The 25,163-nt window shown below is 36.3% G+C and overlaps 1 protein-coding gene across 1 annotated transcript in view; it reads right to left on the bottom strand.

Moving 5' to 3' along the window:
* Positions 1-25,163, bottom strand: part of LOC113509559 (uncharacterized) — a 188,818-nt gene that overhangs the window by 125,134 nt on the left and 38,521 nt on the right. Inside the window, exons 2-3 of the mRNA XM_052903347.1 lie at positions 13,778-14,012; positions 10,925-11,077 (exon numbers count right to left, since the gene is read on the bottom strand). Of these exons, the coding sequence (XP_052759307.1) occupies positions 10,925-11,077; positions 13,778-13,935 (311 nt within the window). The 5' untranslated portion in view covers positions 13,936-14,012. The remainder of the gene's footprint in view (positions 1-10,924; positions 11,078-13,777; positions 14,013-25,163) is intronic.

The raw sequence follows: 25,163 nt of genomic DNA, 5'->3' as shown, positions 1-25,163 counted from the left end.
CAGCTGACGGCCCACCTGATGGAAAGTGGTAACCGTCGCCTACAGACATGAGCAGTACCGTGGACATAACAGAGTATACTGTTTCGCCCATGATACCCCCATGATTTGCCATTCCTGATATATATATATATATATATATATATATATATATATATATATATATATATATATATATAAAATTTCTTTTGGAAGAATTAAGTATTACTTTTACTTGTACTAAACCTCCACACGAAAGTTTATGTACAGCAGTGGACAGTGAACGGCAGACATGATGACGATGATGCAACGTAACGTCCTAGCGTCACTCATATATATCTGATTAGTAAATTTCTTTAATTATCATTAACACTTAATAATTAATCATGCAGATAAAACAACGAAACAAGAAAAACAAAATCCATTAATTTCATTGTTTGTCTAACAAGAGAGAACAAAATTAGACCCTTGTATTGTCGACGCTTGATCTAACATTTTTGATTTCGAATAAACAGAAAACAAAACTCATTATAGTTACTTTATCGCTCTGTGAAATCTAAACGGCATACACAATAATAGTTCACAATAGAATTGGTGTGTTTTGAGACGTTTGTGAGAATAACATACAAGTAATTGGCATCGTGTAATGTTGCATGATAATAGAAGACTGCCAAGGTCTGTGACGGCAAAAACACTGATTAGACAGTTAAAAACAGCCATCTTAATATTTTTAACACTAGATACAAACTGGCTGTTCGAAAATATCGTTTAGAAAAAGTTAAAAGGTCTTTTATGGGAATGGGCATTAAATTAACCAAAATTTACTAGAGGGAGACTTTGTACAAAAGTCGTTTGCTTGGGTACCTCTTTTCCATTCGTGTTTCTATCGTGAAACAGTTATTTGCGTGGCAGTGTTTCGGTTTAAAGGGTGGAATATGGCAGTGAATTTACAGGGTACAGAGGAATAACACTTGAGTGTTCAGGAATGGCAACGCATGGGAGGTATCATGGGCGAATCAATATACACTGTTATGCCCATGGTACTGCTCATGTCTATAGGCGACCGTTACCACTTTCCATCAGGTGGGCTGTCAGATTGTTTGCCATTCTAAATTTCATAAAAAAATGTTAAAATAAGATACCAGAGAATATTTTAGATCTGTCCTTTAATAAGTTTAAAACTGTTATTAAAAACATTTATAGAACAAAGCCTATTACACTCTCTAAACAATTACTTGATTGACCAATGTGCACGGTGTTAGTCGATCATGCACAGGCTTTTAACGACCATGTAATTTTATCTTAGAACTTTTAAATAAATACACATAATGTTAACAGAAATTTAAAAGAGTATTTGTTGAGTTTCTTGCGGACTCTTCTCAACAGATAACAACCTTCCGAACCCTGCAGTATATTAAAAATTGACGAATTAAAAGTATTTGGAGTAATGAAATGGTAACCCCATCTGCCCTATCGGTTTACATCGACGGGGCACCAGTGAAGGATGATAGGTGAGGATGAAGCAGATCAGTTAGCCCATCGTGATGAATTCAACAAGAATTGTTCACGATAGTTTCTAGGGGGAACCACGTGGAGGTCGACCTGATAGGGTATATAGCTAGCAATGGGACTGACAGTCCGCATTACTAACAATACCTTTCCCTCCAGTACAGCTTATCAGGTCGGTCTCGATGCGGTTTCTTTTGGAAAGCATCTTTGAATGGAACGCCAAATGCTTCGATTCAAACAAACCTCTTTCGCTTCCTCCACATTCATCAATCTTTTCATACACGCTCGCCGGTTACGGGTACTTTTAATTTGGCCCTTCTTCAGCATGTCGCCGTAAATATTACTACAATTTATATAAAATTGAACAGCGCCATCTGACTATACTTTTTACTAATGAGTGCTGTGAAAAATTACAAGCAACCAAGTAAAGCAAAGTGAAAGTAGAAGGCTGCTTGTTATATTCGGTTAATGCAAATATTCACTACTAGATGGCGTATGAAATATTAGATTTTAGAAATTACAAAATGCAGATTCGTTTATCATATATAAATTTGTAACAAGAAAGGTTATTAACGAAAAACTGCTTCACGACAAAAACATGTATGGGACAAATGTACCCAAGCAGACGACTTTTGTACAAAAATCGCTCCCTGGTGAATACATAACGATTCCGTATTCTGGTTTAATATATTTATAGCGTAATTATACCTGCTTCCGGGGGGAAGGTATTGTTAGTAATGGAGTCTAATTGACCCATTGCTAGCAATACACTCTATCAGGTCGACCTCCACATGGTTCCCCCTGGAAACCGTCGTAGTTAATTCTAATGGAATTCGTCACGGTGGTCTAACTGACCTGCTTCATCCTCACCTATCATCCCTCACTGGTGTCCCGCCGGTGTATACCGATAGCGCGGGCGAAGTTACCTAAAAGTTAGTTAGTTATGTTACTCTTATGGACATAGGCCTTTCCTAATGCCTTCCGCCATATGCGATATATACTTTGTAAAATATACTTTTTACAAAATATTGTTCACTCTGTTAACTCCGTACAGGACATGACGTGAAGATAGATATAGCAGTTTATTCAATGAATACGCTCAGTAATGAGAAAGTCATATAAAGGCGTAGACATTTCTCTATTTTCCGATAACGATACGTCTCGCCATATTGCGTTTCGTTCACATGTTTCACGGAACGTTACCCATTTGGTGTATTTTTTTGCGTTTAATCGACGCAATTAATTTATACACTTAATACGAGTTCTAACTATATACCAACGAAGTATAACATCATTTCAGCCATTAATTGCCCATTTCTGAACATAAACCTTCCCCATGAGGGGGGTATTGCCAGTAGTTGCCACGCTTGGCAGGTAGGTTGGCAACACCAGTTAGGTTTTAGTGATGTTTTAAGAGGGACGCTGCTGCCTATCCTTCGACTATTAAGTTTCTTTAGTCGCCTTTTACGACATCCATTGGAAAGTAAGGGGTGGTTTATTCTATGCCGGGACCACACGGACGAAGTATATATGGAGCATAAACTAATTGCATCCCGCTTTTTTGTCCACGTGGATTAAATTAAAAAATACCATATAATGTTAATTTAGGATAGGATCTAAGTGTATTTGAAATGTCATTCAAAGTCGATTGCTTGGGCACTTCTGTCCCATTCGTGTTTCTACCGTGAAGCAGTTGTGTTTGCATGACTGTGTTTCGGTATGGAGGGTGGGATATGGCGTGAATTTATGGGATACAGAGGAATAATACCTGAGTCCTCAGGAATAGCAACGCATGGGGCGTGTAATAGGCAAAACAGTATACTCTGTTATGTCTATGGTCTATAGGCGACGGTTACCACTTTCCATGGTACACTGGGCCGTCAGCTTGTTTGCCATTCTAAGTTGTATAAAAAAAAAGTTGAATGTAATATCTACCAGTTTCCGGTTTAACTTACATGTAATTGGTCGAAAAATCTCGACTATTTTCGGGACCATTCGGGACCCTTAGTCTTGAGCGGTTGTAATGCGAACGAGAGACTGACTGAGTCTAACTTCATCTAAAATGCCCTTTTTAAAGAACCCCGAATTGCAGTCTCTAAAGATAACTTCAGCATAAAGATTATTCCACAATCAGAACATTCGTGGAAGGAAGCTTCCCAGAAACCATAAATTCCCTGCTGATGGCAAGTGGTTCGACAACAAAATGTCTCAACATAGTCGTATTAAATTTTTTTTTTATGTGTGAAAATGTCATGGTAACCCCGCCTGCGCTAACGGGCTACGCTGGCACAGTACCAGTGAAGGGTGATAGATGAGAATGAAAACAGGCCAGTTAGCCCATCATGATAAATTCATCGGGAATTAACCATGATAGTTTCCAGGGAGAACCGCGAGGAGGTCAACCTGGTTGGTTATATTGCTAGCAATGGGATACTCAGTCTTCATTACTAACAATCCCTTTCCCCCCCAGTCGTATTACATTTCGTATAGCAGAAGATAAATAACAATTGGAAAAGAAAGAATAAAAGGAACACAACAAAGAAGAAATGCGGGCTTCATTACGGATAGTACTTGAAAGCTTAAAGAACTATTTTACGAAATAAAACGAGGTGCAGACGCGTTTGTTCAAGCTCTCCACTTTTATGTACTTACCACTCTAAATGCTGTTGGATTTTAAATTGTTGAAAATAACTTCACTTAGAATAAAGTATGTTTATTTTGTAAATAAAGATTTGAATGAAAACAATTCACAATATATATATATATATATATATATATATATATATATATATATATATATATATATATATATATATATATATATATATATATATATAGCAATATCGATATATTTTGTGATAACAATTCCATCGATGGATTCACTTGGCACTTGTCTAGACGGCCAGGGCTGGCGTAACCTTTTCGACAGGGGGGAAAGGGATTGTTAGTAATGGAGACTGAGAATCCAATTGCTAGCAATATACCCAACCAGGTCGACCTCCTCGCGGTTCCCCTGGAAACTATCATGGTTAATTCTTGATGAATTCATCATGACGGGCTAACCGGCCTGTTTTCATTCTCATCTATCACTCTTCACTGGTGTTCCGCCAGCGTATCCCGTTAGCGCAGGCGGGGTTACCATACCATTTTCACTCATAAAAAAAAATTTTTCGACAACGTCGAGATAACTCATATAAATAGTCATAGTTTGCCATGATCGCGTTAATTCCCCTCTTTCATATAAATCCTAAACCATGCTATGATAAAGATTAAAAATTAACATTGGAATATGTTTCAGAAATGCACGGAGTCTGGGTCCAGTTTATATGTTCTTTTTATTCATAATTTTATATAATAACCAGCTGACTCGGTAAACGTTGTTTTACCATATTACATTATTTCTATAACTATACATGAAAATATATCGTACTACAATTATATTCGATTTCCATCTTACAATCCTATTGCGGCATATAAAAATCACGATTAAAAAATAGGAATTGATCGTAAAAAAGTGAAAATTTGAAATTGTATGTATTTTTCAATGCTAAATCATAATAAAATAAAAATTAAAAAAAAATGTTAAAAAATAAAAAAAAATATTTAGGGTCACCCTTATCGTCGAGGGGTATGAAAAGTAGATGTTGGCCGATTCTCAGTACTACCCAATATACACACAAAATTTCATAAAAATCGGTAAATCCATTTCGGAGGAGTTTGGTAACAAACATGGCGATACGAGAATTTTATATATTAGATTTTACATAAAGAATACTGTATTTTGATAAGCTTTTGTACATTATTATTGTAATATACTTAACAACTTAATAAAATGTAGACACTAAATACAGTTTAATACTTGTATACTTTTTTTTATACAACTTAGAATAGCAATATATATGTATATATATATATATATATTTTAGGTACAATATGTATATACTGGTCTGGTATATAATAACGAATTTTTTTTATGCAACTTAGAATGGCAAACAAGCTGACGGCCTACCTGATGGAAAGTGGTAACCGTCGCCTACAGACATGAACGGTACCTTGGACATAACAGAGTATACTGTTTCGCCCATGATACTCCCCATGCGTTGCCATTCCTGAGGACTCAGGTGTTATTTCTCTGTACCCAGTAAATTCACGCCATATCCCACCCTTCAAATCGAAACACAGCCATGCAAACACAACTGCTTCACGGTTGAAACACGAATGACAGAGGTACCCAAGCAATCGACTTTTGTACAAAGTCTCCCTCCTTCTACGGGGTGCTGCAGGTTATGTGCCTACTTGTACCTATATATGTATGTAACATCTTATATTACCAGGCAAAAAAAATGTGATTTTTTTTATTTGATACACTATACATTTGTACTTTTATATGAATATTTTAATATACCGCCTTTTGTACCTTTATGTGTATATGTTAATCTGCACTCCATGCTACTATATTTCAGCTGAATTGTTTATATGTCATTATTTATTTTTATGTTTTTACTGCAATTAAGAGTTAAATAAATAAATACATTAAAAATGTTAACCTCAAATTGTTGTTTTGCGTTCTAGCACAAAATTAATTTCGAATACAACATTTGCAAAATAAAGTCAAACAAGGTGAAAAATCTGTGTCGTAATAATAAACATTGTTTGTAGAAATTATATATGTAAATGTATGTATGTTCGAATGGTTGAACTTTTAAGAATAAAAAAAATATAATAACATTATTGTAATTGCGACATCTATTTCATTTTATATCTGTGTAAAAGACATAAGTTACTCGCATAATAGTCTGCAACATGGAAGTCGTTAAAACCTTTTGTTTCAGTGATTTAAATCGATTGAATGGAACTGCAGCTTTGAACTGTGTTTGTTCATTTATGAGAGAGCTTATACTACATATCCGACGCTACTGCGTATATATCAAAGGGAGCGCGCGAGGATTAGTTAAGTCAGCGTTGCCAGATTGGTTTTATTTTTCGCTATTTTGGGTAAAACAATTTATGTTCGCAAAATTTTAGAGAAATGAAATTTTTGGAGAGAAGTGAAATGCATGAATGTGGAAGAAGCGAAAGAGGTTTGTTTGAATCGAAGCATTTGGCGTTCCATTGTTTCTGCCTACTCTAATAGGAGACAGGCGTGACAGATATGTATGTATGTATATATGTATGTATGTATGTATGTATGTAAGTGAAATGGACTAAAAAAATCAAATTATCAAATTCAAATCGACTTTATTCAAACAAACTCTTGTACAAGCACTTTCAAAACGTAATTTTTTTTTATGTTGCAGACTTAGAAAAGTTTTTATCTGCTGAGAAGGGTTCACAAGAAATTCAACAGTTAATCTTTTAAATTTCTGTTAATTTTTTTTTTATACAACTTAGAATGGCAAACAAGCTGACGGCCCACCTGATGGTAAGTGGTAACCGTCGCCTATATACATGAGCAGTACCATGGACATAACAGAGTATATTTGTTTGTTGCAATTGTTTGGCAGTATTGGTAAGTAGTAAAGTATCAGTAAGAAGATAAAAGTAGAATTACGCGGAAGAGCGGTTTTTTTTTCATCGTTCGTTTTGTGATTCATGGCAAAACATAGTGAAAATTGACACAATGCTGTGTGTGATTAAAAGCAGAGGAAATCATATTGATTTGGAGAAAAAAATATTCAACTTTTGGGCAAAAATCAAATACCTCTTCTGGCAACCCTAAATTCAGTGAATTCAGAATCTATCACTTAAGTGAATTAAGAACCTATCTCCTACCAAAATTGGACCTACAATTGTAGTTATATGTTGCAATCTCGGTCCTAATATTCAGTTTTGATTACTTCATAAACCAGTTGAGTTTGAGTAAAGTCATGCTAGAAACTTTCAGGGGCGGGGGAGGGGAGGGATTGTTAGTAATGCTGATTACCAGTCCCTTTGCTAGCAATATACCCTATCAGGTCGACCTCTACGTGGTCCTCCCTGAAAACCATCGTGCGAAATTTCTTGTAAATTCATCACGATGGCCTAACTCGACTTTTTTTTTAACGTCTGGAAAATGCTTTAGCAGACCCATACACCTTGTGGGAGGTGAATGGGTACTGTGGGAATCCCCCCGTAAGGTGGGGGTGTACCCACCAAAAACCAGACGATATATCCTTGAGGTGCCATATGTCGGAGACATGGGTTCGCTTTCGCACTCACCACATCATGGGCTAACTCACCTGCCTTTTCATTCTCACTTATCCTCCTCTCATTGGTACCGCGCCAGCGTATACCTTTAACGCAAATGGGGTTACCATTCCATTATCATTCATTAAAAAAATTGCTATTCTTAGAATTAATTCGAATTTTATAAGGAATCATACTTTTTTTTTAATGGATAATAATGGAACAGTCAGCCTGAGCTATCGGCTATACATTAGCGGAGCACAAATGAGGGATGACAGGAGAGGATGAATGCAGGTTAATGGGGCAAACTGACTCATCATGATGAATTCATAAGAATTTACTCCGATGGTTTCAAAATGGTGGGGGTTCTATAGAGTTGCACCTGACAGTGTATATTGCTAGCATTGGGGCCGATAGTCCCTCTACCCCTGAGAAATCATTTTTTTTTAATGAATGATAATGGAATGGTAATCCTGCCTACGCTAACGGTATACGCTGGCGGGGCACCAGTGAGGGATGATAGACGAGAATGAAAAAAGGCAGGCCAGTTAGCCCATCGTGATAAATACACTTGGAATTCAGCACGATGGTTTCCAGGGGAGACCACGGGGAGGTCGACCTGTAAAGGTATATTGTTAGCAATGGGACTGATAATCCACATTACTAGCAATCCCTTCCCCCCGAGAAATCATATTACAACGGGCGAATAACAAGAAATCAGAGCAATTGAAATAAAAAAATAGACAGTAAAAATCCAGAGGTTTAGTCACTGAGATCAGCTATTTAAAACACTTTAACTGCGGTATATTTAATGAACAATTTGATGTTTTTGTGCATTATATGTAAAAATTATTAATTCACTCTTGCACCACCTGCCCACTTCTATCTGTTCTCCTTTAACCAAAGATTGTCTGTAAGAGATTGCCCTAGTGATAAGACCGCCTTTTGTACCTTTATGTGTATATTTTAATCTGTACTTCACGCTACTGTATTTCAGTTAAATTATTTATATATCATTGTTTATTTTTGTGTTTTTTGGTGAAATAAAGAGTTAAAATAAATAAATATTTTTAACTATACAATTTTTTTCTTCTTTTTATACAACTTAGAATGGCAAACAAGCTGACGGCCCACCTGATGGAAAGTGGTAACCGTCGCCTATAGACATGAGCAGTACCATGGACATAACGAAGTATACTGTTTCGCCCATGATATCCTCCATGCGTTGCCATTCCTGAGGACTCAGGTGTTATTGCTCTGTACCCTATAAATTCACGCCATATCCCACCCTTCAAACCGAAACACAGCCATGCAAACACAACTGCTTTACGGTTGAAACACGAATGGGACAGAGGTACTCAAGCAATCAACTTTTGTACAAAGTCTCTCTCTGGTATTTATATGTCTTTCTTTAAAATAATTTCCTCGAAAAAAAAACTAAATCTCACAGGAAAAATGGTCGGTCGAAATTTAACTCGTTATCTGGTCACTGGATCTGGGTTTATTTAAACTTTCCGTATCCATCATTTGGACAGAGATGAAAGGGCGTTTTTAAATGTTGAGTTAAAACACCTTTTAGGTAATTTTCTGTTGTGATAATAAGGCAATGGTCGTCGTATTCTCTTGAGTAAGAAATTAATGAATTAATGATAACACTGAAAAGAGTGAGAGATTAAAATTTGTTTAGCTTTTTTTTTTATTCAATTTAGAATGGCAAAGAAGCTGACGGTCCACCTAATAGAAAATAGTTACCGTCGCCTATAGACATGAGCAGTACCATGGACGTAACAGAGTATACTGTTTCGCCCATGATACCCCCCATGCGTTGCCATTCCTGAGGACTCAGGTGTTATTCCTCCGTACCCTGTAAATTCACTGCCATATCTCACCCTTCAAACAGAAACACAGGGAGAAAAAGTACCCTATAATCGTCTCTAAGATCCCATCTATCTCTATAGCAGAATTCATCATAATCTATTCAGCGGTTTAAAATGTGAAAGCGTAACAAACGAGCAAACAAACTTTCGCATTTATAATATTAACGATTCTGTAATACAAGGATTTCAGCTATTTCTCAGCAGTTCTTGTCGCTGTAAATTCTAGATATTTCCGAGAATTTTCATTTCTCCATATCCATGAATTTTGATGTTTCATTACGTCATTTACAGATGTAATTAGTCTTCTTAAAGGCTATCTCGTTACATAAGTAGACACATACCTGGAAAAGAAGAGAATAATTCTAATTAATTCAAACTACCAAATTCGCTTACTGATCTGTGTTTGAAAAGGTTTAAAGTCATTTTATGTAAATGGTTAATTACAAAATGTTTTTATACACTGAAAGATTATTTTTCAAGTAAAATGGACGACATCTATCTTCTATACTTATAATAAATCTGTAGATAGGTCAATTCTGTACATGAACAGTATACTCTGTTATGTCCATGATACTGCTCATATCTATAGGCGACGGTTACCACTTTCCATTAGGTGGGCCGTCAGCTTGTTTGCCATTCTAAGTTATATAAAAAAAAAACTTATAATAAATCTGTAGAGAGGTCAATTCTGTACATGAAATATATTTCCAAAATAACTATCAGGCGGTGATTAGTGACCGATACTGATGCCAAAAATGCAATCAGTAAAATTTTTGTCTGTCTGTCTAAATGTTCGTTATAGAAACAAAAACTACTCGACGGATTTTAACGAAACTTGGTACAATTATTCTTCATACTCCTGGGCAGGTTATAGTATACTTTTCATCACGCTACGATCAATAGGAGCAGAGCAGTGAACGGAAATGTTGGGAAAACGGGAGAAGTTACTCCATTTTTAATATATCGTCGCATTATTAGTATTTATTTTCATACCCCTAATATATTTACAGTATTGTTAGTATCTAATCTATTTATAATTTTTCTTAATAACTAACTGTTAGTACAATTCTTATTTTAATTCTTGGATATGAACCGCTCTTTGGGTAAAGACCTCCTCCACCTTTCTCCACAACTCTCTGTTTCTGCCTATCACAAACCAGTCTTTTCATGTATATTCTGTTATATCATCAGCCCACCGGCGTCGTCACCGTCAAAAAAATACCGTTTATCTCTTTAGAAGGTAATTTATTTCACGAAACCATTCATATTTTTGTCTAGAATAATCATGGTCACCTTACACAGACCTTCACTCCACCTAACCGAAGGTCGTCCCACACTGCGCTTGTAAATTCACATATGTATTTATGGAAAGTATATAGTTTTTCAATGAATTATACCTGATACAATCTTGGGCGCACTCCCGGAGTCTGCAGTAGCTGCAGCTGCACGTTGAGTAGCAGGAACCAGCGTCGGAGTCCGCGAGGCTGACAGAATCGAATCTCTGGGCGAGGCCCTCGGCGGAACTCGGCACTGTGTGGGAGCCCCGCCATCTGGAACGTTACAGTCAATATTTTTAATGTAACATTGAGGAGGATTGTGGAAAATTCGCTATGAAAGGTCAAATGAAGCCGTGTGCTCCCAGCGTAGAATGGACCACTCCCTTTCTTTCCCATGGATGTCGCAAAAGGTGACTAAAGGAATTTAATGGTCGAGGAATGGGCAACATCGTTCCTTTTTTTTATACAACTTAGAATGGCAAACAAGCTGACGGTCCACCTGATGGAAAGTGGTAACCGTTGCCTATAGACATGAGTAGTACCATGGACATAACAGAGTATACTGTTTCGCCCATGATACCCCCTATACGTTGCCATTCCTGAGGACTGAGATGTTATTCCTCTCTCAGGCGATTTGTCCTAAATCACGCAGACAAAGCCGTAAAATGTAACTAGTTAACTATTAACCATAGTATTATTGTATAATACGTAATATAAAACAATATATCATACCGAAGCATTATCTTTCTCTTATACGAGTAGTTAGTTCAGTATTTATGACATAATAAATCATCTATTTATCCTAACCAGATAACGGATTAACTTCGGTTATTAAACGGTTATAACTAAGATAACCATCAGCACAGAAACTGAGAAATCTCAGTTAATTAATTAAAAATATTGTTTAACAGCGTCCCTTTTAAAACGTTATCAAAATCTAACTGCGGTTGCCAATCCGTCTGTCTAGCGAGGCAACTACCGGGAAAACCCCCCAAGGGGGATATGGCTTATGTTCAGCAGTGGACAGTTAAAGGCTGATACGATGATGATGATGATGGTAATGATGATAGTTCAAAAAAAGTAGAGAGGACCAGAGTCCAGTTTTCGGCTGATACAGAATAAAATAAATAATAAAACGCCTGCAATACTCTTGGTATTGCAGCCGTTCATAGATTATTTATTTATTTATTTAATCTTTATTGTACAATAAAATTTTGTACAAATGGCGAGCTTAATGCCATATGGCATTCTCTACCAGCTAACCATTGGGTAAAAACAGAAAGCGTATGAAGGGCTGATGTGGTGAAAAATATGTGACAATTATAGTAACACATTAAGGCAATACACAATATAAATATAATATACACATAAGAAATGCACATATAATACATAAACATTACTTTTAATATATATGGATAAACTAAAACATATGAAATATATAAATATAATATATAAATATATATATATATATATATATATATATATATATATATATATATATATATATATATATATACACATACATAATACATACATATACATAAATTAAAACAACGATAAGCATTATAAGATATAATAACTATTGAGTAACCTGTAACTAGAGCTGGTTTTGTTGACTCAACAAACGGATTACCTTAACGGATTACGGTAATCGCTTACCTGAAGGTGAGTATGCTTGCATGCCATCTCAATAGTATAAAAAAAAATATCATCCTTCACTGGTGCCCCGACAGCGTATACCGATAGCACAGGCGGGGTTACCATTCCATTTTCATCCGTCAAAACAAAAGGAAACTAGTAAAAGCACTGACCCCAGCATAGTGTAGAAGGTGCGGGATTCAAACCTTGCCCTGTTCAAAATCTTTTAATCACTTTATTATACTATTGGACTATTATTTTTATTTATTTATTTTATTTGTGATAACAACAGCTTTTTACAAAATTAAATACATATTAAATTACATTTACTACGTATTAGCCAATTATAGTTATTCACAGCGCAAAACATAAGCATCCGTTAAGCAAATAAAACCATGTGGTCTACCATGAAATGAAATTCCGAATTTTCGGGCTCAATTTCGTGTTTTTGTTCGTACCGAAATCGCGCCAGTAAATGGAGCTTAACATTTCGTTCATCATAAATCCTATCCTAATAGTCCAGAGGAACGATATTTTAACATTTTTAATAATTTTACACGGCATGTATTATGTAAATTTATCATCAAATTTCTGTTTCGTTCGTCTCAGAAATTTCGGAAATCATTTCATGGTAGGCCTACAGGTTTCATAACAATATTAGTATGGTGCATCCGCTACAATGCTCGCACTGTACGTATACTGTGCGAACACTACAGCCGATGATCCCACAAACCATCCCGAAACCAATAAATACGTCACACTTATATTTTAATAAGATTTCTACAGTTAGTCTTTACTCAATACTGTTAATATTTTTTTTTTTATGTGTACAAATGGTATGGTAACCCCGCCTGCGCTAACGGGATACGCTGGCGGAGCACCAGGGAAGGGTGATAGATGAGAATGAAAACAGGCCAGTTAGCCCATCATGATGAATTCATCAGGAAATAACCATGATAGTTTCCAGGGGGAACCGCGAGGAGGTCGACCTGGTTGGGTATATTGCTAGCAATGGGATTCTCAGTGTCCATTACTAACAATCCCTTTCCCCCCATATACTATTGTTAAAGTTTGTTTGATCGTTTGTTACTTCTTAGCGCCATAATAGCTTAAACAAGCACTATGAAATTTGGTATACACGTAATTAGGTAAGAGGTTATAAAAGAGTACCTAGGCTGCTTTTTATATCGGTCAGTGAACATATCTCGGTTACGCGAACAGAGTCGCGGGTAAAAGTTAGTCATTCAATAAATATTGCAATATAATTGTCATATTTTCACAATAATTTTACAGCTAATAGAAGTCACAAATAAAAATAAAAATCGGTCAACTTACCTCGCGCTCTTTGAGTCAACATGTTCAAGAACGACATTCCATGTTCTGTGTATGAGGTATAGAAGAAACAATATTCTGGAGGACTCCGCGTGTGGGGGCACCTCCCGTTTCTTGCCTTGCCATTTTTTGCTGTTGGTACTACTGAGCCCACTTCCCATGTCGGCGATTTGAATTTCGAACTATTTCGTCATTTCTATTCTCATGTTGATAGAGTTCGGACGTGTGACCAGACGATCTGTAATGAATAAAAATGTTAATTATTTAATAATATAATTATGATGTAAAAGTCGATACCACATATACGAAACACACAATAGTGTAACATGCTTGTAATAGAAGTATAATTTTTTTATATTTATATATTTTTAATATAAGTAGTAAAAAAAATATTATAATCTATATTTAAAGACAATTCTAATCTCATTTTTATTAAAGGAACCTTTCGAAAATTCGCCAATTTTGAATCGCCCCTGATTATTAAAAAGTGCTTTTAAAGTAATTATTATAAAGCATATTATAAATTACTCAGCGAGCTATGGAGAGAGCTATGCTCGGAGTTTCTTCGTGTGACAGAATCCAAAAAGGGGAAATCCGCATAAGAACAAAAGTCACCGATATAGGCCGAAGGATAAGCAAGCTGATGTGGCAATGGGCTGGTCACATAGCTTTAGTAACTACAACCGATGAGGACGTTAGTGGCGATCACGTACGAGGAAACGTAGTATGACCTCCCCCCCCCCCCACTAAAGGAAACAATTTTGCAAGTTTTCTTGTTTTCATAAGAAAAAAAAATTAATATTATCACTTACGAATTAATAATGAAAGGAACGATACTCGTTCTGAACGATACTCTAAACATTAAAATCTGTTTAGGTATTTAGTAGTTATGATAGCATAAAGAAACTCACATATACGATCCCTGAAAACGTTATACTCCCATTTTATGCAGTTGTGTAAAAAGCAAGCCATGTGCATTAACAATATGAAAGTGTTACTAAGTAAAATATTTCTAAGTGGATGCAGTAAACTCAGGTTTATTTGCGGTGAGCCATAATACAGATATTTATATCGTCTCGTGTCGTTTGCACACAAATTCCTTTTACAGGTGCAAGTAATGGCGGATACAATACAATATAGATAGATAGATAGATACTTTTTATTGTTTCCTCCAAAAGATTACAATAGTAAACTTATTATAAATATAAATAATTACAAAAAATAATCACAATGAGAAAACAATGGGCGACCTTATCGCTAAGAGCGATCTCTTCCAGGCAACCTTTGGATGGAGAGGAGTAATTATAAACAATACAATACATAAGCACTAAGAAAAGAGCATATTCAATCTTTAAAAGGCCGGCAGCACACGTGCAATGCCGCTGGTGTTGTGGGTGATCATGGGCGGCGGTAGTCACTTACCATTAGGTGAGCCGCGTGCTCGTTTGCCCCGTGTTATAAAAAACACTAAATTCAATATGGCCGACATTCTAAAACCACGAATTAGTGAGGGGGGGATGGAATTGTTTTAGTGATACGGACCACCACTCCAATTGCTAGCAATATACCCTGTCAGGTCCCCCTCCACATAGTCCCCCCTGAAAACCATCGTGCTGAATTCCAGGTGTATTTACCACGATGGGCTAACTGACCAGCCTTTTCAGACTCACCTATCATCCCTCTGGTACCCGACAACGTATACCGTTAGCGCAGGCAGGGTTACCATTCCATTATCATCCAACAACAAAGGTTCATCCGCAGCCCTTTACGGGGTTGCAGGTGCGGGCCTCGAGCAATCGCTCTTTGCCCGGGCGCATACTGCGTAGGCTGCCGCCTACGCGTCGATGTTTTCGACCCGTGGGGCCGAGCCGACACTATTGTGAATAGTGTCGGCTAGGGGAAACATTTCTTGTGGGAGAAATGGGAAATGGGGAAATTTATTCACGTCGTCGACCGTGCAGGGCCGGTTGAACCGTCGCCCTGCGTTGTGTCTGCTGTGCGCAGGAGATCTCGCGGCAATGCGCGCGTTGCGTCCGGGGGACGCGCATGGAGTGGGGCGAGGTCCCTTAAATGGGGGTGGACGCTATTATCCGCCCGGCTGAACATAGCGCGTGCCAGCCGGCGGACAAATTCGTCCACATTATCATCCATTAAAAAATAATTCTGGATTGCAATATAAAAGTTAGTCTTTAAAAATACTTTAAAACAGATTCGTTATTCAAAAGCCAGTTAAAAATATAGTAATAATCGGTTCTCGATTAGTTGTTTGAAACTGAACCTGCTTCCAAAGTTTAACAGGCAGCTATTTCGTTTAACTCCACTTTGTTTAATGACACTAATTCAGTAGTTAATGTAATGAACTTCCGCGGAGTTATACCTGACTTAATTAAAGACTTGGATCTGAAAAGTTTTGAATACTTACATTAGAAATGCGAGGCGAGCGCGCAAGATGTTTTTATATGAGTATTTATGACCAACTTGTGGCGAGTACTCCTAAATTTTTTATGTAAATTCCAAAAGATCTTTCTTAATTTCGTCTATTAATTATTTTTTATACCACTATAGAGGCAAATCTCTATGTGGTCCCGGCATAGAAAAGGCCACCTTTTCAGTGGGTATTGTAAGAGGCGAATAAGAGCGAGGGATGGGCAGCAGCGTCCCTCTTAAAACATCTCTGAAGCCTAATTGCGGTTGCCAACCCGCCTGCCAAGTGTGGCAACTACTGGAAACACTCCTCTTATAGGGAAGGCTTATGTCCAGCAGTGGACAGTTAACGGCTGAAAAAATAAACTGTACTCTGTACCCTGTAAAGTCACTGCCATATCCTACCCTCCAAACCGAAACACAGCCATGCAAACACAACTGCTTCACGGTTGAAACACGAATGGGACAGAGGTACCCAAACAATCGACTTTTGTACAAAGTATCTGTTGCCAATGTATACCGATAATGCAGATGAGATCATTATGTCATTGCCACCGTTGGACGGGCGGCCGTCACTCATTTTGATATCGTCCCATAACAGTCATTTACCTATATTTATTTCGATTGGGTATTTCATTTTTATATTATATATTGGATAATCAAAATTTAATATATTATTTATTGGGCCAATATATAGAAATTATAATTGCAATATACAGATATTGCTAGATATTTTTTTGATGGGTGAAAATGTTATGGTAACCCCGCCTGCGCTAACGGGATACGCTGGCGGAGCACCAGTGAAGGGTGATAGATGAGAATGAAAACAGGCCAGTTAGCCGATCATGATGAATTCATCAGGAATTAACCATGATAGTTTCCAGGGGGAACCGCGAGGAGTTCGACCTGGTTGGGTATATTGCTGGCAATAGGATTCTCAGTCTCCATTACTAACAATCCTTTTTCCTCCTCCACTGGCATTAACCATGATAGTTTCCAGGGGGAACCGCGAGGAGGTCAACCTGGTTGGGTATATTGCTAGCAATGGGATTCTCAGTCTCCATCACTAACAATCCCTTTCCCCCCTATTGTTGGATATTATCCATCCATCACTAGAGCTGAGGTAAATTATAACATCGTCCAATTTGTTTCTAGATTAATAGAAAAAAATATAACGTGATACCAGCGACGCACAGTGGGAACTCTCCTAAGAAAGCCATCTCATAAATACTTTTTCTAAAACTCTGTGGATATGCATGTATAATACCTCAAATTGTAGCTAAAGAGTTACTCTGTCATTATAAGTATGATTCAAATCTGTCACTGTTCATACTTCATAGAACAGAGCATCTAAAGTCAAGGAATGAAAAAAATACAAAAATAATTATGAAACTTAAATTTCGTTTGGTATAATTTTATAGTATCAAAACAATAGAAGTCATATAGTGTGATACCATTTTAAAATGCTTAGAATGTGTACTTTACTATAAAATAAAAATATATTTAGTTTAGTACAATATTACTTAACCAAAGAACCATATATCGTTATATGTATTATTTTCTTTTCTCAAACTTTCAGTTGGAGATTTGACAGTTGCCGAAGCTTGCCGAAGTTCTGATTTTGGTTTAATTTATTAGGAAATATAATGTAATTTGAGGGCAAAAGATTTTTTTTTGCAGTTTTACTGCGTAATATATTTAAATCTAGTATAATATCATGGTGAGAATGTTTTTTTCTAAGTACGTATATTAAGATTTTTTTCTTTATTTGAGATTATCTGTCTGGACACTCAAAAAAATACTTTTGTCTCAATTATTACTTTATATTTTATCTTTTACGTTACTTTTAACAAGTATTTCACATAGTATTTAGTTCCCATTTCCATACAGACCTATTCTTTACCGCATAACCGCATAATGATGAATTTTTTAAATGAAGTAATTTTGCACACGTCTATGATCATTATTAAGTATAAAATAGTGCATTTACATATGAAATATTACAGTTCTTTATAAGCATTTGTTATTTCTAAACAATTGTTAATTACTTATCTCTCCGCAATAAGTGAAGTCTCGTGTACCGGACGCGACTTAAGTCTCTTATTGTTGAAAGTGATACAAATTATATTGATTATATCTCAAACTATGTACGAAATAATATTACCGAATCTTCAGATGTGAATATAGAATTTTTGCTATATTCGCAAGTATTTAGAAGTCCTTCATAACTCAGTTTCGTCAACGCTATACGAAATGTGGTCGAAAGAAAGAACAGTTTTTAAATCAAAATAGCAATTGGTTTAATGTCATTTTCACTGTAAATCTAGAAAAAACAACATGCGAACCTGAACCTACTACTTCGACAGAGAAAAGAGGAAGACCTTCTAAAAGATACAATGACAGTTCAGAGAGTACAAAGAAACGGAAAAACAAGGGACTGCTTGATACCTATGGACTTGATTTCATACTGAACTCATATGTACAGGGTTTAAGGTCACGTGGTGAAGTAGATGAAGCATTCATCGTTGATATTTTACGAGCATGGCCGTCAGAAAAAAAGAGTGAAATACGCAGTAATTTTCTTAATGAACCGACAAATATAACAGCATATTCAAAAGATGAAGATCTTAGCATTTTTATAGAATTGGATCTGAACAAGGCACAGTAAGAAAATATGATGAGTTGTTTGATAGCAAAGAATTGCTTATTGTTTCCATCATACAAGTTGATTCGTGAAGTTACAGAATCTTGCTATCCGCAAAATCACAAGGTGTTGATTCATTGTGAAAGTGTGATACGTTACTTTTCTGTCTTGCCTTTTGGGCAACTTTTAGAAGATGATCAAGAGTCACGGAACAAAGACTATAAACAGTTCAGGCTTCATCATGCAAGACAATGTTCGAGGGTAGCCACCAACGAAGATGTTCTACACGCACTTTTATATACCTCTGACCCATACATACAAGTTTAAGAAAACCTTCCAATAAAAAATATTTAGAACTTTTTGATGAAGTAAAGGAGCTCTTGAGTGACTTCTAAGTTATCTTTATAAGAGTTTTTGTTTTTTACGCAGATACTTTTACTTATTCCTGTATAAATTTCTTAGGACATAAATGTAAGCCTACAAATTTTATATTTCTTGTATTCCTATATTATTTATAACTATTAGAAATACATTTTTACTCACAACGCATACATAATTTAAAAGCATATATATTTAAGATTATCAGGAAAAAAAATCATGTACATATCTTTATTAATACGGAAGTTATAGATTTATGAGATGAAAAGGAGTTAAAGTTCCCACTGTGCGACGGTGCAATCGAGTCGCGGTAACACGATATTAATGCTGTACGATTTATTTTCATATTGCTGTACTGTATATAATTCGAGTCACCGTTACAGCTTGCGAGATAGGGGGCGCTTTTTTCGCGCGTATAAATTTCCTCGTTTTTCTAGAAATTCAACGTGCACGTGACACACCCCTAGTGCTGCAAGTGTCCATAGGCTACAGCAGGGGTTCCCAACCTTTTTTTGGTTAGGAACCATTTTATTATTATTATTGTTAGTATTGACCACTATTTTTTTTTTATACAACTTAGAATGGCAAACAAGTTGACGGTCCATCTGATGGAAAGTGGTAACCGTCAGGTTGAGGTTTCAGAGATATTTTCTCCCACGAACACTCAGGTTATGGAATGAGCTCCCTGCCGAGGTTTTCCCAAGAGACTACAGCATGGGGTTCTTCAAAAGGGGGGTAATGAGGTTTCTACAGGGTCGGCATCGCGAGCGTAATACCCCTGGTATTGCAGGCGTTCATGGGGTATGGTAACCGCTTACCATCAGGTGGGCCATGCTTGTTTGCCACCTCAGTGGTATAAAAAAAAACCATTTTGCCAATTTCAAAAATTCTTTCACCATTAGAAAGCTACATTCACCCTAAGTAACATAGGCTATATTTATTGCTAGAAAAGATTAGGGATCCTTACTAAAGCTTTAGTAACGTAACTCAAGGTGTAAAAACATGTTATAAAATATATTTTCGTCGCGTGTGCTGCGGAAACTATCGGTGTTAGAACAAAAGTATGTTCTACAATATTGAAGAAAATATCAATAACTACAAAAAACTTCGCGATACTATATGCCTAACTATTATAGTTATGTCACATAAATCGCTTTTTAAAATGTTGTAAAAATGTACGCCCGTGCGAAGCCGGGACGGGCCGCTAGTTTCCAATAATTTAGTGTCAGTAACAGAAGTAAGTGGCGTGGGGAAAGTGCCTGCTGATCTAGGCAAGTGCTAGGAAAGGAAACCAGTTGGAAAGTCCAGTGAAGGGACACAGCTATACGCATACTCACACAGTAATTAATATACTGCATTTTATTACTCTGTGTAGCTTTATTAATTATTGTGGTTGTTATTCCTGCATATATATTATATCAAACTAGTTTTCACACGCGACTTCGTCTGCGTAACCTGTACAATTGATTAACATTGATAAGAAGTAGTCTAAATTTTTCTTTACCCAAAATATTTATATACTAACATTAAACGAATATTATACTATATAAATTGTCACAATGGCAAGTGGTAGCTAATAAATAAACATACTGTCACATTATCTTACTAATAAAAAATTGTAATTGAACGATGTCTGTACATATCATATATAATAAAGTAATGTATCCTATCCTATTTATATATATATATATATATATATATATATATATATATATATATATATATATATATATATATATATATATATATATATATATATATATATATGCCTGGAAGAGATCGCTTTTAGCGATAAGGTCTTCCATGATTTTCTCATTGTAATTATTTATATTTATAATAGGTTTACTATTGTAATCTTTTGGAGGAAACAATGAAGAGTACCTATCTATCTATCTATCCTATTTAAGAGCTGCGCTCTTGTCGGTGGAGCTCTTGCCACTCACTACGATTTACAGCGAGTCTCTTCACCTCTTGATACGACACGACACCAACTCCTTCCTTGATCTGCTTGATGTAACTATGCCTCGGTCTCCCTCTTCCCCTCTTTCCTTCTATCTTACCTTCTATTATAATGTTCATAAGTTCGTCGTGTCGTATCAAGTGTCCCAACATTTTTACCCTTCTGTAGAGTAATAGAAGTCAAAATAATAATTTTTAGAATTTTTATCTGTATGTCTGTATATATGTTTATTCCGATATCACGCAAAAAGTAAAGCATGTTGAATGTGGTTTTTATAGTTGGGTTTCTGAGGGTTTAACGTAAAATCTGGTACATGTTTAACCTTGATACGCCATCTATAAATGTACGAACGGTCGAGGATCGCCACTTACCCAAACGGTTGGTATGAAACTTTGTTATTAAATAATATTTCATGTACTTCCTTTCCTGTGGAATCGTAAATGAGTCACTATAGCATTAGGAGGTTAGAGGAGGGATTTTTAGAATGAGGAACTTACTCGACCTGTTGGACATGCCAGTGGAGGGGGAAAAAGGATTGTTAGTAATGGAGACTGAGAATTCCATTGCCAGCAATATACCTAACCAGGTCGACCTCCTTGCGGTCTCTCCTTGTAAATATCATAGTTAGTTCCTGATGAATTCATCATGATGAGCTAAGTGGCCTGTTTTCATTCTCATCTATCACCCTTCACTAGTGCTCCGCCAGCGTATCCCGTTAGCGCAGGCGGGGTTACAATGCCATTTTCACCCATAAAAAAAAAGAGATGCCAGTGGGAACAAGGAAATTGTTTCGCTCGCAAAGATAAAATTGGGAGGAGCAATTACACAGTACAGAATACGAGAAAAATAAAATATAAAAATCACGACGTTGACAGATTGGGAGCCGTTTTAATGTGCTTCAAGAGGAATATATGTTAAAAGACTTAACAAATTTATCCTTAACTTTGCAACATAGATCTTCTCACACCGATCCATCGTGCGGTATCATTAGTTAAATTAATTTCTCTGTACAATACCGGGTGTAAATCTTGTACAGACAATGGCCTAATAAATTACCAATTGAATGGGATCGCTTTGCCTGCGAAATTAGCGGGTTGTTGTGGCCTTTAGCGATGTATTGTATCCTTAGGTACAGATGGTTTCATATTTCGTAGCGTAATGTTATTTTGTTTAATCTATTTTGTTATTGAAAATAGACGTTAAATTCAGTAAATAGCAGGAAACCATTTTATTTTAAAGTGAACAATACAGATTAGAGAGAATATGTCAAAAGTCTCAACCAACTATATGATCTAGGGGGGAAAGGGATTGTTCGTAATGGAGACTAAGAATCCCATTACTAGTTATATACCCAACCAGGTCGAACTCCTCGCGGTTCCCCCTGTCAAACAATCATGTTTAATTCTCGTCGAATTCATCATGGTGGGCCAACTTACCTGCATTTATTCTCACCTATCATCTTTCAGTGATGCCTCGTCGGTGTATACCGATAGCGCGGGCGGAGTTACCATTCCATTTTCACCAATTAAAAAAAAAACTATATGATCTATGGTAAACGTCAAAACAACACAGAAGGCGGCAAATTTAAACATATACGTAATATGTTTTTGTTAACTTATTCAATCGATCGTGATTGAAGCCATAGTAATGATTTTCGGTTATATAAATTAGGCATACAAGTGTTTGATGTAAGACAGATATGTCCTCATCAGAATGACCACACAGCAGTCTATTGAGTCTCCCGCTCGGCTGTGAGCAGAAGTATATGGAGACGCATTGCGAGAACCTCAATTGCGAAGGAGGGCCTCATCGACGATCCACTATTATCATAAAAACCACGACTACTCTGTCAAGAGTGTACGACTGAAGAGAGATATGTCCAGAAATAGATGGAAATCTTTGGAAGAGGCTTTTGTCGAAGGACAAGCTGTTGTTGAAAAAAATCGATCGTCGGTAATAAATGTAATATTGTATTGTAAATTATAATAAACAGCAATAAAGACATATTTTATTTTTAATTGATATGTCCAGAATATAAAATTAGTGAGTCGTTATGCCCTTTAGCGGTGTATTGTCTCCTTTGGTACAGTTGGTCCCCATATTTTTTCGCGTATAACTAAGTATTTGTTTACCAATCTTATTCGATTACTATCTAAAGTACAAGTGTACATGTTTGTTAAGAAGTTAGCGAGTCGTTGTGCCCTTTAGCGGTGTATTGTCTCCTTTGGTACAGTTGGTCCCCATATTTTCTCGCGTGTAACTAAGTTTTTGTTTACTAATTTTATTCTATTACTATCTAAAGTACAAGTGTACATGTTTGTTAAGAAGTTAGCGAGTCATTGTGCCCTTTAGCGGTGTATTGTCTCCTTTGGTACAGTTGTTGCCCATATTTTTTCGCGTGTAACTGTTTTTGTTTGCTAATCTTATCCGATTACTATCTACAGTACAAGCGTACATGTTTGTTAAGAGTTAAATATGTCCGTCACATAAGTTAGCGAGTTATTGTGGCCTTTAGCGGTGTATTGTATCCTCCGGTAGGTATAGATGGATCCCATATTTTCTAGTGTTTAATTTTTTTTTACTATTTACCTAATTACCAAGAAAAGTAAGATTATCTTTTCTGTAATGAGTCTCGTACAAACCAATATGTTAGAGTGCAGGAAGATCTCCCACTAATTGAAGTGACGACCTCAAATATATTACCGTTGATGTAAACCATAAGGAATACTCTGTTATAGATCATGGGAGAGTTTCAGCAGTAGAACATTATCAGCTGTAATGATGAATAATGATAAATAACTTACTAGTCGCTTAAGTATTCATGTATACAATATTAACTTTTGCTCATGACTTCATTTGAGTGACCGGAATATGGTCACTGGCCGGTAAAAAAAGTATTGACGTTAGGCAGACGACCGGTCGTAAAACTATAAGCCAAATCTTTTTGTTATACTCGTATGGATAAAAAACATATTACGCTGACCCCAAATAATAATTGGAATAAGGGTAGGAAGATGATGTTTTAATGGATGATAATGAAATGGAAACTCCGCCTGCGCTAACGGTATACACTAGCGGGGCACCAGTGAGGGTCAGTCAATGAAAAGCAGGTCAGTTTTCCTACCGTGATGAATACACCTGGAATTCAGCACGATGGTTTCCAGGGGACACCACGCGGAGGTCAACCTGACAGGGTATATTGCTAGTTCGCATTAATCCATTAATTGATCCCTTGCTTCCAATATATTGTGTTCTAGTACATTGAGTTGTTTATGTAATACCCATACAATGTACAACAAAAGGGACACAATGGCGGACAAATTCCCATGGGGCTCCCTTCCCATCAATCTCAGAGACTCGAAAAGTAATCAATGAGGTGACAAAGATATATATTGTACATCAATTACATACAGAAATAGATAAGTACATTAGTACAATGAGATGGTGTTATGTTTTCAACCAACATGGCTGTCTGACAAACAATTTAGAAATATACGAGTATAATGTACTTAGTAACTAAATGGTAATAAATTATATTATATATTAAATTATAACATGGCTGTGTAGTAATATGTTCAGATTTTTTTATGCACCCTAGCATAGCAATAAAGCTGACGGTCCACCTGACGAAAAGTGATAACCGTCGCTTATAGACATGAGCAGTACTATGGACATAACAGAGTATACTATTTCATCCATAATATCCAACATGCGTTGCCATTCCTGAGGACTAAGATATTGTTCCTCTGTACCTTGTAAATTCACTACCATATCCCACCTTTCAAACCGAAATATAACAATGCAAACACAACTGCTTCACGGTAGAAACACGAATAGGACAGAGGTGCCCAAGCAAACGACTTTTATACAAAGTCTCCCTCTGATATTATCTGGTAGTGTCTGTTCAGTATTAAACAAACATTATTAATTTATTTTTATACGAAATAAAAAAGAATGTATCTTTTTTTTTTACTACAGTCATG

This window comes from Galleria mellonella, unplaced genomic scaffold, assembly GCF_026898425.1.
Source record: "Galleria mellonella isolate WM207_F2 unplaced genomic scaffold, CSIRO_AGI_GalMel_v1 utg139, whole genome shotgun sequence".
Lineage (NCBI taxonomy): Eukaryota > Metazoa > Arthropoda > Insecta > Lepidoptera > Pyralidae > Galleria > Galleria mellonella.
This window is presented reverse-complemented; position numbering and strand designations above follow the sequence as displayed.